This window comes from Chiloscyllium plagiosum, unplaced genomic scaffold (genome assembly GCF_037043375.1).
Source record: "Chiloscyllium plagiosum isolate Xiang-an unplaced genomic scaffold, Cpla_swu_hap1 HiC_scaffold_10, whole genome shotgun sequence".
NCBI classification, from domain to species: Eukaryota; Metazoa; Chordata; class Chondrichthyes; order Orectolobiformes; family Hemiscylliidae; genus Chiloscyllium; species Chiloscyllium plagiosum.
Window position 1 is genome coordinate 77,137,020 of NW_028270148.1, and position 16,173 is coordinate 77,153,192.

The 16,173-nt window shown below is 42.9% G+C and overlaps 1 protein-coding gene across 2 annotated transcripts in view; it reads left to right on the forward strand.

Moving 5' to 3' along the window:
- The window catches only part of ezrb (ezrin b), a 127,270-nt gene that overhangs the window by 79,298 nt on the left and 31,799 nt on the right, over window positions 1-16,173 (forward strand). For both annotated transcript variants that reach the window (XM_043696173.2, XM_043696175.2), the window contains exons 5-7: window positions 11,694-11,968; window positions 13,425-13,508; window positions 15,250-15,396. In XM_043696173.2, coding sequence (XP_043552108.2) covers window positions 11,694-11,968; window positions 13,425-13,508; window positions 15,250-15,396 — 506 coding nt within the window. The remainder of the gene's footprint in view (window positions 1-11,693; window positions 11,969-13,424; window positions 13,509-15,249; window positions 15,397-16,173) is intronic.

Sequence of the window (16,173 nt, forward strand, 5' to 3'; positions counted from 1 at the left end):
CAGGAAATTGGGATTTGTGCATTTTCTAGTGTTACTTATGAAAGTCTCCTTCTTTTGAACATCTGACCCATAACTCTGGATTTATTTCTCATTCATGCTTTGCTAGTTTCTAAAATTTCATCCTACCCTTGACTTTGCTCAATTTATGATATGTTCATCTTTCTTTCTTGTTTTTTTTTTCTCCATTGAATATACCTTTAAGAATTTTTTTTGTATGTCTTTACCAGCTTCCCCCTTTAATCTATTTTCCCCTATGCATCCTTACTAACTTGGTTGGCTTTGACTTGGTTACCTTGATGTGGGGTTGTCGTACTAATTTCAGATCCAACTTTGTCACTTAATTTGAATGTGCAGTTCTTCATATGATCATGCTTCCATGAGGAACCTTTAACTATGAAGTTATTCTTTACTCAGTATAGAGTCATAGAGATGTACAGCATGGAAACAGACCCTTCAGTCCAACACGTTCATGCCAACCAGATATCCCAATCCAATCTAGTCCCACCTGCCAGCACCCGGCCCATATCCCTCCAAACCCTTCCTATTCATATACCCATCCAAATACCTCTTAAATGTTGCAATTGTACCAGCCTCCTGGCAGTTCATTCCATACACATACCACCCTCTGCGTGAAAACATTGCCCCTTAGGTCTCTTTTATATCTTTCCCCTCTCATCCTAAACCTATGCCCTCTAGTTCTGGACTCCCCGACCCCAGGGAAAAGACTTTGTCTATTTATCCTATTCATGCCCCTCATAATTTTGTAAACTTCTATAAGGTCACCCCTCAGTCTCTGACGCTCCAGGGAAAACAGCCCCAGCCTGTTCAGCCTCTCCCTGTAGCTCAAATCCTCCAACCCTGGCAACATCCTTGTAAATCTCTTCTGAGCGCTTTCAAGTTTCACAACACCGGGTGGCACGGTGGCACATCGGTTAGCACTGCTGCCTCACAGCGCCAGAGACCCGGGTTCAATTCCCGCCTCAGGCGACTGACTGTGTGGAGTTTGCACATTCTGCCCGTGTCTGCGTGGTTTTCCTCCGGGTGCTCCGGTTTCCTCCCACAGTCCAAAGATGTGCAGGTCAGGTGAATTGGCCATGCTAAATTGCCCATAGTGTTACGTGAAGGGGTAAATGTATGGGTGGATTGTGCTTCGGCGGGACGGTGTGGACTTGTTGGGCCGAAGGGCCTGTTTCCACACTAAGTAATCTAATCTAAACACCTTTTCGATAGGAAGGGGACCAGAATTGCATGCAATATTCCAACAGTGGCCTAACCAGTGTCCTGTACAGCCGCAACATGACCTCCTGTACTCGATACTCTGACCAATAAAGGAAAGCATACCAAATGCTGCCTTCACTATCCTATCTACCTGTGACTCCACTTTCAAGGAGCTATGAACCTGCACTCCAAGGTCTCTTTGTTCAGCAACACTCCCTTGGACCTTGCCATTAAGTGTATAAGTCCTGCGAGGATTTGTTTTCACAAAATGCAGCACCTCGCATTTATCTGGATTAAACTCCATCTGCCACTTCTCAGCCCATTGGCCCATCTGGTCAAGATCCTGTTGTAATCTGAGGTGACCCTCTTTGCTGTCCATTACACCTCCAATTTTGGTGTCATCTGCAAACTTACTAGCTGTACCTCTTATGCTCGCATCCAAATCATTTATGTAAATGATAAAAAGTAGAGGGCCCAGCACCGATCCTTGTGGCACACCACTGGTCACAGGCCTCCAGTCTGAAAAACAACTCTCCACTACTACCCTCTGTCTTCTACCTTTTGAGCCAGTTCTGTATCCAATGGCTAGTTCTCCCTGTATTCCATGAGATCTAACCTTGCTAATCAGTCTCCCAAGGGGACCCTTGTTGAACTGCTTACTGAACTCCTTACTGAAGTCTATATAGATCACATCTACTGCTCTGCCCTCATCAATCTTCTTTGTTACTACTTCAAAAAAATGCAATCAAGTTTGAGAGACATGATTTCCCACGCACAAAGCCATGTTGACTATCTCTAATCAATCCTTGCCTTTCCAAATACATGTACATCCTGTCCCTCAGGATTCCCTCTTAACAACTTGCCTCCACCGAGGTCAGGCTCACCGGTCTATAGTTCCCTGGCTTGTCTTTGCTGCCCTTAAACAGTGACACCACGTTTGCCAATTTCCAGTCTTCCGGCACCTCACCTGTGACTATCGATAACACAAATATCTTGGCAAGAGGCCCAGCAATCACTCCTCTAGCTTCCCACAGAGTTCTTTGGTACACCTGATCAGGTACTAGGGATTTATCCACCTTTAACTGTTTCAAGGCATCCAGCACTTCCTCCTCTGTAATCTGAGCTCTTTGAAGGATTAAGACAGTCGATCAGAGGGTACAGCAATTGATATTGCAAATATCAATTTCGCAAAATGTCCCCATCTATTTCCCTACAATCTATATCTTCCATATCCTTTTCCACAGAGTAGGTAGTAATATCTGGATTACTCCCGATGCTATGAGCTAGTGAGGGCAGGAATAGGAGGATTGAGCAGATGAATGCATGGCTGAGGAGCTGGTGTATGGAGAAGGATTCACATTTTTGGATCATTGGAATCTCTTTTGGATAGAAGTGACCTGTACAAGAAGGACAGATTGCACCTAAATTGGAAGGGGACTAATATACTGGCAGGGAAATTTGCTTGAACTGCTTGGGAGGATTTAAACTAGTAAGGTGTGGGGGTGGGACCCAGGGAGATAGTGAGGAAAGAGATCAATCTGAGACAGGTACAGCTGAGAACAGAAGTAAGTAAACAGTCAGGGACAAGGTAGGACTAATAAGTTGAACTGCATTTATTTCAATGCAAGGGGCCTAACAGGGAAGGCAGATGAACTCAGGGCATGGTTAGGAACATCGGACTGGTAGGGGCATGGAACGCACTGCCTGCAGCAGCAGTAGACTCGCCAACTTTAAGGGCATTTAAATGGTCATTGTTTTTACCCATATGTCTATCCAATGACTGCAGATGCTGGAAACCAGTGTCTAGATTAGAATGGTGCTGGAAAAGCACAGCAGATCAGGCAGCATCCGAGGAGCAGTAAAATCAACGTTTCGGGCAGAAGCGCTTCTGAAGGGCTTCTGCCCGAAACGTTGATTTTACTGCTCCTCGGATGCTGCCTGAACTACTGTGCTTTTCCAGCACCATTCTAATCTAGACATTCCATAGACATATGGAAGAGAATGGAATAGTGTAAGTTGGATGTGCTTCAGATTGGTTCCACATTTCGGCACAACATCAAGGGCCAAAGGGCCTGTACTGCGCTGCCCTGTTCAATATTGATTACTTTTGTTTCATCGACTATCTGAACTCTTAACATGTTTCTCCTTTGACTCCACAACGAATTGATCGAATAAATTTATGCTGAGTAATTTAAAATGCCTTTCAAAGGATCATATTTGCAATATCAATTGCTGTACCCTCTGATCAACTGTCTTAATCTTTCATCAAAGAGCTCAGTCTGGTGCACACTTTTTTTTGTTTTGCTTTGGAGTCCACTTTGAATTTGGTAGGCCACACAATGATTAGATATAACCATTGTGGGATCTTTAGCTGCAGATGCTTTTCCTTTTTAGTCATAGAAGTCTCCACAATAGAAAATGGCCCATCAAGTCTGCACTTGTCAAAACCATCACATTCTAATTCCATTTACCAGCACCTCGCCCACAGCCTTGTATGTTTTGCCACTGCAAATGCACATCTCATTCATTTTAAATCTGTGAAGCTTTGTGTGTCTATCAATATAATAGGCAAAAAAAACCTTTTACCTTGCATCCACTGCTAAATCTGCTGCTTAGCCTAAAATTTTGTCAGCTAGTCATTGGTCCCACCATCAAGGGAAAAAATTTCTTCTGGTCTTCAACCCCCCCGCCCCCGCCATGTCCCTCTTACAAAAAGATGTAACTCAATCATGTACCCTCAGTTTCCTCTGCTGCAAGGAAATCCACTGCAGTTTATGCAATCTCTCTTCATCATTAAAACTCTTCAGCCCAGACAGCATCCTAGCAAATTTCCTCACACCTTTCTGCAGTACAATCATGTCTATCCTAAAATGTGAATTCCAGAACTGTACAAAATGCTGTAGCTATGGCTTGTAAAGTTACAGCTTTGCTTACCTGCTCTTAAACACTGCCTCACATTCCATATACTGCCTTAATGGCTCTATCCTCTTATCCAGATACCGTTTTAAGGTACAAGAAGGCGTGCACTTCCAGTTTCCCCCTTTTTTAACCACTTCCATGTTGCTCTTTTCCTGTTTTGCTCAATTTTATTTTTGTTGATCCCATTCCATTTATGCCTGATCTTTTTTAGACTGAAGGAAGTTAACTTTCATCCTAGGCTATCCTTTTCCATAACTGTTCTAAAGTTTATATTCATCTAAGCTTTCCCAACAATGTTCTGATATACTTGAAACATCAATGATAATGTTTTCTTGATTTTTCATTTGCTGAAGCATTTCATTTAGTCAACATTATCCAGAGCCAGATACAACCCTGCTCCTATGTTGCTGGATTGAAATTCAGTGATAGGCACATATGAATTGGGAGCAGGATAGGCTATTTGGATCCTCTTACTCTGCCTGTAAGATCATGGCTTATCTGATTGTGGCCTTAAATCCATGTTCACACCTATTCTTTTGTATACTTTATACCATTATTTGTTCTTTGCTCATTTTGCATTGTTTCTCTGGGTCAGAAGAGCCACCTGTGCTGGAAGTGTTTCAACAGGTCTGATCAAGTTGTTTCAAACTACTATCGCCAATAATTCTGTCTATGAACTCTTAACTACGTCCTCTTTCTGTAGTCCCTCCTTTGTTTTTCTCAACATTTCTATATCATTTGAAGTTAGGAGCATTTTATGTTCTTAGTCCTCTTTTTTGAGATCGGTGCCTCTCTTACTGTTACTTTATCATATTCCAGCTTGGTAACGTGTATCACCCAGCATTTTATTTTATGCTTTGTGCATTCCCAATGCAAAATGAGCTTACTAGTATCTAATTGAATAAGACAAAACTGTATTCAATTGAAAGTAAAAACATACAATAGGACCAAGATTAAGTAGTAGGCCAGAAGACTGGGACAATTTTTAAAAGCAATAAAGCATGAATAAGAAGAATTTAGAATTAGAATTTTAGAATAAAGAGGCTATAAGATGAAAATGAGATATCTTTAGAATGCTTTGAATCTTTAGAATTTTCTCCTGCAGATACTGGACTGCAGAGCCATTGAACTTACTCAAAGCTTGTGAAGAACAGGTACGAAAATGGAGTTGTGGCCATGATCCAATCATCATATATTTTCAAATGATGAAACAATATTGAGAAAATGCCTGCTTTGCATTTGCTCCTGTGATTCCCTTTTTTTAACTATTCTTTATTCAGTACAATTTAACTTTTCCCAACTAGTGAGTAAGCATAGTAGCATTTTGGAAGATAAAGACACAGCAAATGAAAATTGAAGAACTGATGCTGAAGTGATGCATGCTGGTAGTCAAAATGAGGGACAACATGAACAAAAATGATGCCATTTTAAATTCTGTTTAAAAAGGTAGAATGATATAGTATGCCTTAAAAATTGAGAACATTTTAAAACCGTTGTTTGACTTCAACTGAAATATGCAACCACTTCTGAGTGCCATATATTAGAAAAGATAGCAAAGATGGTGCAAGAGGAGGCATACTGGAGTGGTACTGGTGAAGATATTAGACCAACTGTTTCACCTTTTTCGAGCAAAGTTAAAAGAAAAATTTGCATCTTCAAAAACCATAGGGCGATATGGTGGCTCAGTGGTTAGCACTGCTGCCTCAGCATAGAGACCCGGGTTCGGTTCCCACCTCGGGCCACTGTATGGAGTTTGCACATTCTTTCTGTGTCTGCGTGGGTTTCCTCCCACAAATCAAAGATATGCAAGTCAGGTAAATTGGCCATGCCAAATTGCCCATCGTGTTAGGTGCATTAATCGGGTAGATACAAGTTAGGGGAATGGGTCTGGGTGGGTTTCTCTTTGGAGGATCAGTGTGGACTTATTGGGCCAAAGGGCCTGTTTCCATACTGTAGGTAATCTAACCATGGTGCTTTGATAGTGAGTATGGTGATGTCATTATTTCAAGCAGCAGAAGCTGGAGAATAAACAGTAAATGCAGAGCTGACATGAAAGGAAGGAAATGTTTATATAATCTGTAATGGGTGTCAACAATGACTTTATTTCAGTTCAACAACCTTTTACTATGCTCCTGATGTTATATACTTGCTCTAATATCAATATCTCTCATTCTACCCAGTAACTTTGCTATTTCTGTTGGTTGGTTGGTTGGTTGGTTGTTCCAATACTGCTGTCCTCTGAATTTTGTATCCCTTTCTAATGCTGAATCAAAGCTAATTAGTTTGTGCTTCTCCACAAGGTTACTAGCCACCTTGAATTAACATTAGTTTCAACACACCTGACATCCCCTTCCCCCCCCCCCCCCCTCCACCCCCCCGCCTTCTCTTCCCCCCCCCCTTCTCTCTCTTTCCCCCCCCCCCCTTCTCTCTCTTTCCCCCCCACCCCTTTCTCTGTCTTCCCCCCCCCCACCCCTTTCTCTGTCTTCCCCCCCCCCCTTCTCTCTGTCTTCCCCCCCCCCCTTCTCTCTCTTCCCTCCCCCCCCCTTCTCTCTCTTCCCTCCCCCCCCCTTCTCTCTCTTCCCTCCCCCCCCTTCTCTCTCTTCCCTCCCCCCCCTTCTCTCTCTTCTCCCCCCCCCCTTTCTCTGTCTTCCCCCCCCCTTTCTCTGTCTTCCCCCCCCCCCCTTCTCTCTCTCCCCCCCCCCCCTTCTCTCTCTTCCCCCCCCCCCCCTTCTCTCTCTTCCCCCCCCCCCCCCCCCTTCTCTCTCTTCCCCCCCCCCCCCCTTCTCTCTCTTCCCCCCCCCCCCCCCTTCTCTCTCTTCCCCCCCCCCCCCTTCTCTCTCTTCCCCCCCCCCCCTTCTCTCTCTTCCCCCCCCCCCCTTCTCTCTCTTCCCCCCCCCCCCTTCTCTCTCTTCCCCCCCCCCTTCTCTCTCTTCCCCCCCCCCCCCCCTTCTCTCTCTTCCCCCCCCCCCCCCCCTTCTCTCTCTTCCCCCCCCCCCCCCCCCTTCTCTCTCTTCCCCCCCCCCTTCTCTCTCTTCCCCCCCCCCCCTTCTCTCTCTTCCCCCCCCCTTCTCTCTCTTCCCCCCCCCCCTTTCTCTCTCTTCCCCCCCCCCCCCCCTTCTCTCTCTTCCCCCCCCCCCCCCCTTCTCTCTTTCCCCCCCCCCTTTCTCTCTTTCCCCCCCCCTTTCTCTCTCTCCCCCCCCCCCCTTTCTCTCTCCCCCCCCCCCCCTTTCTCTCTCTCCCCCCCCCCCCCTTTCTCTCTCTCCCCCCCCCCCCCCTTTCTCTCTCCTCCCCCCCCCCTTTCTCTCCCCCCCCCCTTTCTTTCTCTCCCCCCCCCCCCCCCCTTTCTTTCTCTCCCCCCCCCCCCCCTTTCTTTCTCTCCCCCCCCCCCCCCTTTCTTTCTCTTCCCCCCCCCCCCCCCTTTCTTTCTTTCTCTCTCCCACCCCCCCTTTCTCTCCCCCCCCCCCTTTCTCTCTCCCACCCCCCCCCCCCCCCGAAAGGTACACATGTCCTGCATGATCCATTTATGACTGCTCCAACGACTAAACAACCTGTGATTGTTGCTTTCTACATAATGCAGTTCTCCTTGTCCATTTGATAATGGGCTACTCATGAGCTATTAACTCTGAAGGTTAGTTTGACAATCACTCACTTTATTTATATGCCTGACTGGATACCAGCTGGCCTTTTATTGTGGTATTGAAAATGCACCTGCACAGTCTGGGTGAATGTGTGGCCTCTTGTAGCTATATCAAACTACTCTGCATACTACCACTCTTTCCTGCCACATGTCATTTAAAAACTGGTCATTTTCTTGTGTAAAAGATTACATCTGTGACACATCTTGCTTTGTTTGGGTGTTCTCGTGAATGTCAGTTCAGTTTGTACTTTAGATTCCCTACAGTGTGTAAACAGGCCCTTCGGCCCAAGAAGTCCATACCTGACCCTTCGAAGAGTAACCCACCCAGACCCATTTCCCTCTGACTAATACACCTAACACTATGGGCAATTTAGAATGGCCAATTCACCTAACCTGCACATCTTTGGACTGTGGGAGGAAACCAGAGCACCTGGAGGAAACCCACACAGATACTGGGAGAATGTGCAAACTCCATACAGACAGTCGTGAGGCAGCAGTGCTAGCCACTGAGTCACCATGCCACCCATATCCACCTTCAGTAGCTCTTCAATGCTATGTATCTTTGGTTTCTCTAACACCTCTCTTTGGAATGCTTCCAAATGGGTAGATGTAACTAATGACTCAATTCTCCTTTCTAGCACTCCCATCTGAAAATCACCAAGGTTTTTTCTCTGCATCTCCTCTCAAAATGGTCGATGGACTCTAGATTTCTGTTTTCTTAAAAAAACAGAACTTCTAATGGATTTGAATATGGAAATTTTTTTGGGAATCTTTTAATGCTTCGGTTAATCCTGACTTGTGTAGACCTTTGCTCCCAATCTTTAAAGGCTTGTTTTTATGCATCTAACACCCAAATCTAGAAACTAAAGCACCAAATTATTGTGTTTTTGGGAGTTCTGCTATATTTTAATTTAAATGAGGGAATTTTGTGAACATTGTGACAGCATCTTAATCTTGTGTGCTATCAATCTGGCACAACCTGATCAGTTGCTTTTCTTGTGAATTAAATGTGCCTCTCAATACGAATTGGTCTGTTTACCAGCAAGCTGTGTTTTTGGGTCACTACCATAATGACCAAAGGTATCTGGTTGTCTCGTGCAATTTAACACTGCTTAAGATGGGCTGTCTGTGTATTATGCTGTATATTAAGTTGCTGACTGTTCAGCCATAATAGGCCTCATTAGCATGATGTTTTCCTGTTATTTCACCATGTCATGTTGGTCTTATATCAATCCCTGAGGAGCAATGATTGATTTAACTCTGGTTGGTTTCTTTGTGTTCTACGTTTTTGTGATGTGAATGTTACAGCGCACAGATATTTCTGTGCAACTTGCAAAGACATTGCAGACTAATTGCAGTCACAGTTTCACACACAGCATGTGGAATCCTATTTAAACGTGAACCCTTTTTATTTGAAGGTGAAGAATACATGGGCAGTCTAGAGTACACTTGCAACACCAGTGAGTGTCATGTTGACAGGTTTTTGCACTGCCTGCATCTTTCTAACCATGTAGGAGGCTTTCCACTTACTATTCTTTTATGAACTCTCTGTAGCTACTGGCTGTCTGCTCCTGGAACATCAGATCCAAGAAATTTTCTGCATCCTGTATGAGCTTCATTGATTCTAGCCCACCCTTGATCTCCAACTCAGGTTGAAGCAATTGGAAATACTTTTTCCACAATTCTTCACGTGAAGTGTCCATAATTTCCGCGCAGCAAACAAAATGCAGGTTTAAGACATAGCAATCCACCTTGTGAAAATGGGCAGATGGCAATGAATTTAACCAAATTATCCATTTAAGGTCAAATTTCATAGGTATCCGAACTGCTATGACTTTCTTTGAATAAGATTCTGAAACGTCACCAGATTTAACTTTGTTTTTTGATAACTTCTGAATGAATTTCCACATCTAGCAAACAAAATTACAACTTTTTGTTCTACATAGCATCTACCCTCTGCAATATATTCTCCAGTCTTTCCAAATTCTTCTTGTCACTCTGCAGATTCTCTCAAATTGCTTTAACAAACAACTTTTCAACTAGATTGACAGCTCATTAGTTAACTGTAATCCACAATAATTAAAACTTGGTTGGGGGAACACAGCCTATTAACTGTTGTTGAGCTGCAATTGAAAAGTAGGAAAGAGATGTTGCATTTCACATTAATTTGTATAAATGTGTTATCAATGTACTACCATTCTCACTCAATAAGTTCACTTCAGCAAAGTTAAAAATTTCAACACCAAGTTATAGTCCAAAAGGTTTATTTAGAAGCACGAGATTTTAAAGTGCTGCTCCCTCGTTGGGTATCTAGTGTCCACCCAACACCAGCACCTCTACCGTGACTCTTTTTTAGCAAACCATACTAGTTAACAGCTCCACCAACTTTCATCCAGTTCTCTACACTCAGCACATTCCACACTGCTAACTGATTTGTCAACCCACCCTAAGGTTTAGTGCTAGACTTTACATGTTGGGATTGATTCAATCTGAAAAATTGACCAATCAGAATTCAAAGGTTTTGTTGTGGTAATATATTGCCATCTTGCAATTGTCTTGTGTTTCATTTACATTTTGTAAATATGCTAAAGCTTGGTTGTTTATTTACTTTTATTGAAATCTTTTATTGTGAATTAATTTTTACTTTAATTAATTTGAATATGACAGACATGTTTGAAAACTGTCAAAGTGTAGACCTGGAAAACCACAGCAGGTCAGGCAGCGTCAAAGGAGCAGGAAAATCTAACATTCCTGATGAAAGGTTTATGCCCTAAATGTCGACTCTCCTGCTCCTTGGATCCTGGCTGACCTGCTGTGGTTTTGCAGGGCCACAGTGTTTGACTCTGATTTTCAGCACCTACAGTCCTCACTTCTCTCAAGTGTTTTTTAAAAACTGACCTCATTAACTATTGGTTCAAGGAGTGGAGATGTGAGGTTTTTGGTGAGAGATGAAAATGGAATTTAAGGACGAATATCCAAAAACCGGGCATGGCAATAACCTGGAAGTTGTTGTGAGAAACAAAAGCTCACTCACTTCAATAATTTCAGTCAGAGACTAAAAATCTGAACTAGTAGTGCCGCTTTATTTGTACACTTGCAAGTGGGTGCAATGTCTAATGCCAGGTAAGACAATGACAAATGCACATCAAATCCAACAAACTCTCAATTTATACAGTTTGAATCCCCATATTTTTTCTTATTCCATTGTTTGCCCCCTCTTCCGCTTACGTCACTCATTTCCTTAAGACTGATCCCACAACTTCTGTTTATCCGGCCTTGTCAGTGACAAATGTCTATCTCTGCCTCCCATAAGGTTGTTTGACGTCATCCCATTCTTTGCTTACCATTATCTACTCCCTCCATCTGCGCTGCCCCTCACAGCATCTTATCACTAAGCCCTTTTAATTGGGGTTTGTTCCTGTCTGTACAAGTGGGAAACCTACTGTTTATAAAGGCCTTTTTTTTCACAGCATTTTATCTAGTGCCTGTATTTCTACCATTGTTCTGTAATCACGTCTCATGCTAAGTCCTTCCTCTATGTAGTTCCCATTCTTGCTAACTCAGCTCCTAGCTGAGAAAACAATCACAGACTAATGTGAATTCATTTACTCTGTATCAGAACTTATAATTTGCAGAAATAACATTAATTCACCTATATCCCACATTGTTGTGCAAAAGGAAACTGATAACAAAAAATTCAAAAGGATGTTTAATGGGCTTTTTAGGAGGTAAGCTTGTAGCACTACTGGAATAGAACGGTGGAATTGCAGCACAGATTGTCAACATAGACGTGAAGGGCTGATTGGTGTCTTTTTTTCATGCTTGAATTATCCTATAATTCTTCTATTCATTTTACTAGTGGACTGTCACCTTTCAGTTTCATTTTGAGAAATAATCAAAGTTTCTGTCTTGCTGATAGGTATCTCATCAAGATTTGAAGAAAGAAAATCCTGCTCAGTTCAAGTTTCGTGCCAAGTTCTTTCCCGAGGATGTGGCCGAGGAGCTAATCCAGGAGGTTACTCAGAAGCTCTTTTTCCTTCAGGTCAAGGAAGGCATTCTTTCTGATGAAATGTACTGCCCTCCTGAAACAGCTGTGTTGCTTGCTTCCTATGCAGTCCAGGCCAAGTTTGGAGATTTCAGTGTGGAAACACACAAGACGGGTTACCTTACATCTGACCGCCTGCTCCCACAGCGGTAGGTAGATGTATAGGATGTTGTGACTTGTGATTTAGGCTGGAGAAAGCTTCAAACCTCAACTTCTACATAGCTCAGCATTTAAAAATGTTATATTTTAATAATGCACAGGCCCTGAATTTCCACAGGGGTTGTAATTTGGGAAGTCAATTAATGGAATCTCCTCAAGGTGATGGCTGCTGTTTGGATAGAGAAGAGTGTTGTTGATACACCAGAATGAAGTAGAACATAGAACCGTGTGGAAGAAGGCCATTTGGCCCATTGAGTCCATACAACATTCAGAGCATCCCATCCAGACCCAGACCCTTACTGCATCCCTGTAACCCTGCATATCTCTCAGCTGACCCATCTAACTAGTATTGCCCTGGACATTATGGACAATTTTAGCATGACCAATCTGCCTAACTTGCACATCTTTTGGACTGGGGGAGGAAACCAGAGCACCTGGAGGAAACCCATTTCAATGCTGGGAGAACGTGCAAACTCCATGCATATTGTTCGACTCCACACTCGGGCAACTGAGGTCCCTGGCACTGAGGCAGCAGTGCTAACCACTTAGCCACTATGCTGCCCCTGAGAGATTGGATTCTGCTTTCACAACTGTTTCCATTTGGATATTGTTCTAGTAGTAATCAATTCCTCTATAGGTAGCAATCTCCATTTTGTTCAAGGTCACCATGATTTCACTTCAGGGAAAGGTAAGGATGCGAGCCCCACATTTAGCTCAACCAAGGCCACAATTAAAACCATCACTTTTGGCTTTATTCTGAATCTGTTTTCTACCAATTCCCTTAACTCTCATGGTTAACAAGAAATTTATTGATCTTGTTAATTTTAGAGCCAGCATTAATTGCATTTTGCGCAAAAGCTCCTCACAAATTAATCCTTGAAAGTGGAGGGAATGAAAGATGAATTCACCACAACATTGACTCAAAGTTCCAAAGTTATATTTCTCTAGATCTGATCACCCATATACCAGGTGTGGTCAACTTAGAACTTTGTATTGCTGGTATATGACCTCTGCACTTGTGTTCTAAGACTCGATTTAAAAATAACAATTTTCTATTTGCCGCCTTAATTTTCTGTAACTACTGTGACATTTTAGTGATGCATAAATCTGCACTCCTATGACTCTTGTTAGACCACCATTATTGGTTTTCTGGCTGAAGGAATTATCTGAATTACCAGATTTTCTCATTTTCAAAGCTTGAGCACATTCCATATACAACCCAGAAGGTGGGGAGTGTCTGGAATTTGCTGCTGAACTGGTTGAGACAAATTCTTAGCTTGTTTAAAATGCTCGTTTAAGTGCCTCAAGTGCAGATCTAACTTGCAAGGCTATAGACCATGGGCAAGAAAATAGGATTAGAATTAATGGTTTATTTATTCAATGAGCTGTGTGCCTTTCTTCTGTGCTGGTCCTAACTGTTAAACTACCAGGTGTCTCTTTTCTTAGTGTCATAGATCAGCATAAACTTACCCGAGAGCAATGGGAGGAGAGAATCCAGGTTTGGCACGAAGAACACCGTGGCATGCACAAGTGAGTTTTGGACTAATCCAGTTGGCTAATGGGAAGTATTTTTATTAAGGTGGAATCACTTTTATTGAAGTTGAGAAAGAGTTATAAGACTGTGTGGTAGAAATTTGAACAACTTGAATTGATTTGTGGAAATGTTGGGTGTTTGGAGACTGAGTTTGCTCTCAGCTCCTGGAGTTAAGGATTCAGAATAATGAGATCCTTACAGGCAGAATGTATAAGCCCAATGACACAGCTAAGCAAACCACTTTTGGGGTTTTAGATAATCCCTATCCCTTCCCAAAGAAATGGTGCAAGGATAATAATGAGATTACTCCATGCCCATCACTACACTTGCAGACAGAGCACCCATTTTGTGCTTTGCCACATTCTTTTAGTGTAGGTTTTTGGGCGTTTCCTTCAACCCAATCAACCTCTGCAGCATGCACACCAGAGATGTAAACAGAAGCTATTTTGAATCTCTAAGATCACCTCTTCCATGCAAAACCAGATGTCGTGTACCTAGATTTTGCAACTTTTCACACTTCATAATCTATCTTAATTGAATTGGTAGTTGAAATATTAAAGTTTACATGGTACATTGGCAATAGCATTAAGGGAGCTTGTCATAGGATTGGAAAATACTGTTTGTTTCAGTCCAGCAGGAGAAAGTGAGGACTGCAGATGCTGGAGATCAGAGTTGGAGTGTGGTGCTGGAAAAGCACACAGTCTGGCAACATTCCAGAAGCAGGAGAATCATGTTTGTGGCATAAGCCCTTCATCAGGAAGGGGAGTTGAAGTGTTCAGTCACAGGGTGGTGGGGTTGGTTAGTGCAGGTGTCCCAGAGATGTTCTCTGAAATGATTTGTATCTCTGTGACACCCGCACTAACCAATCCCATCGCCTTGTGGCTGAACACTTCAATTCCCCCTCCCATTCTGCCAAGGACATGCAAGTCCTGGACCACCTCCCATCGCCAAACCTTAATCATCCAATGCCTGGTGGAAGAATGCCTCATCTTCCGCCTTGGGACTCTCCAACCACACGGCATCAAAGTGGATTTCACCAGTTTCCCTATTTTCCCCATCTTCTCTTCTCTCTCTTTCTTTCCTCCCACCCCCCCACCCCACCCAACCTTCCAACTGGGCACTGCCCTCTTACACAATCCTACCTGTCCACCTTCCTTCCTACCTATCTGCTCCACTCTCCTCTAACCTATCACTTTCAGCTCCACCTTCATCTACCTCCCCCCATCGACCTCCCATTTATCTCTTGGCCCACCAGCCTCATTCCTGATGAAGGGACTATGCCCGAAATGTCAGTTCTCCTCTTTGGATGCTGCCTGACCAGCTGTGATTTTCCAGCACCACACTCTTCGATTGTGTTTCAATCCAGTGTTTGATTTGTAACCAAACCAGTGGGCTGACAGTTCCCCTCTTTACTAACTCAGTGAGAACCTACTGAGAGCTATGTAAATAGTCATACATGTGAGAAACAAGTAATAGTTGTCATTCTAGAACCCTAGGCCAATAAAAAACATATATACTTTTGTTCTAATTGTGGGACAAAGCAAGAGAAGTTTTTAATTTGACATCTGTAATCAATTTAATGTAAGGAAAAATAAAAATAAGAATTTAAAGATTATCGGTATTCTCTTGCCTATGATTGCTTGGTCTCTAATTTTAAAATATATGAAAACTCTAATTTTTGGAGAAATTCAGTCATTGTTCACTTATTTGGTTTTAAATTGTTCATCTCCTCAACAGAGAGGATGCCATGTTAGAGTATCTGAAGATTGCCCAGGATCTAGAAATGTATGGTGTTAACTACTTTGACATCAAAAATAAGAAGGGAACAGACTTATGGTTGGGTGTTGATGCTTTGGGTCTCAATATCTATGAGAAAGAGGACAGGTAAGTGCAGCCTTTTAATCTCTCAAATGTTCATCTCTCCATATTCATTTGCAATGCATGAGCTTTGACTGAATTAATCTCAATGAAAGATATTAGATCTGTATAGAATGCATTTTACGTCTAAATTGTTTAGAATTTATGCCTTTTCAGTAAAGAGTGTGGCACCTATGGTATTCAGCTGAGTGAATATAGAAAGTATTTCGTTTGATTGGGGCAATCTTTGTAGATGTAACCTGAGCTACATCAATTGGTTTTTGAATTGCAATGGAACATGGTAGAATAAATATGATGTTATGCTCACAGTTTAGTTGTTTTTTGCTTCAGCTATTAATTGGTATAAAACAGTTTTGGATCTTTCCTGTCAAGGTGTGTATGGATAGCCTGTCTTGCCAACAAGTTGCTTAGTGTCTTTAATGTCATAGAAAATTTGAGCAGGAGAAGTTTGTTGAAGGCAGCTCTGTGGTTAGCACTGCTGCCTCACAGCACCGGGGACCCAGGTTCGATTCCATCCTTGGGTGATTGTCTATGTGGAGTTTGTATGTTCTCTCCATGTCTGCATGGGTTTCCTCCCACAGTCCAAAGGTGTGCAGTTTAGGTGGATCAGCTATGCTACATTGCCCATATGTCCAGGATGTGCAGGCAAGGTAGATAAGCCACAGGAAATTAAGGATTACAAGGATAGAGTAGGGAGATGGGTCTTGGTGAGATGTGCTCAGAGGGTCAGTCTGGAGTCAATGGGCTGAATGGCCTGTTTTCACACTGTAGAGATTCTATGCT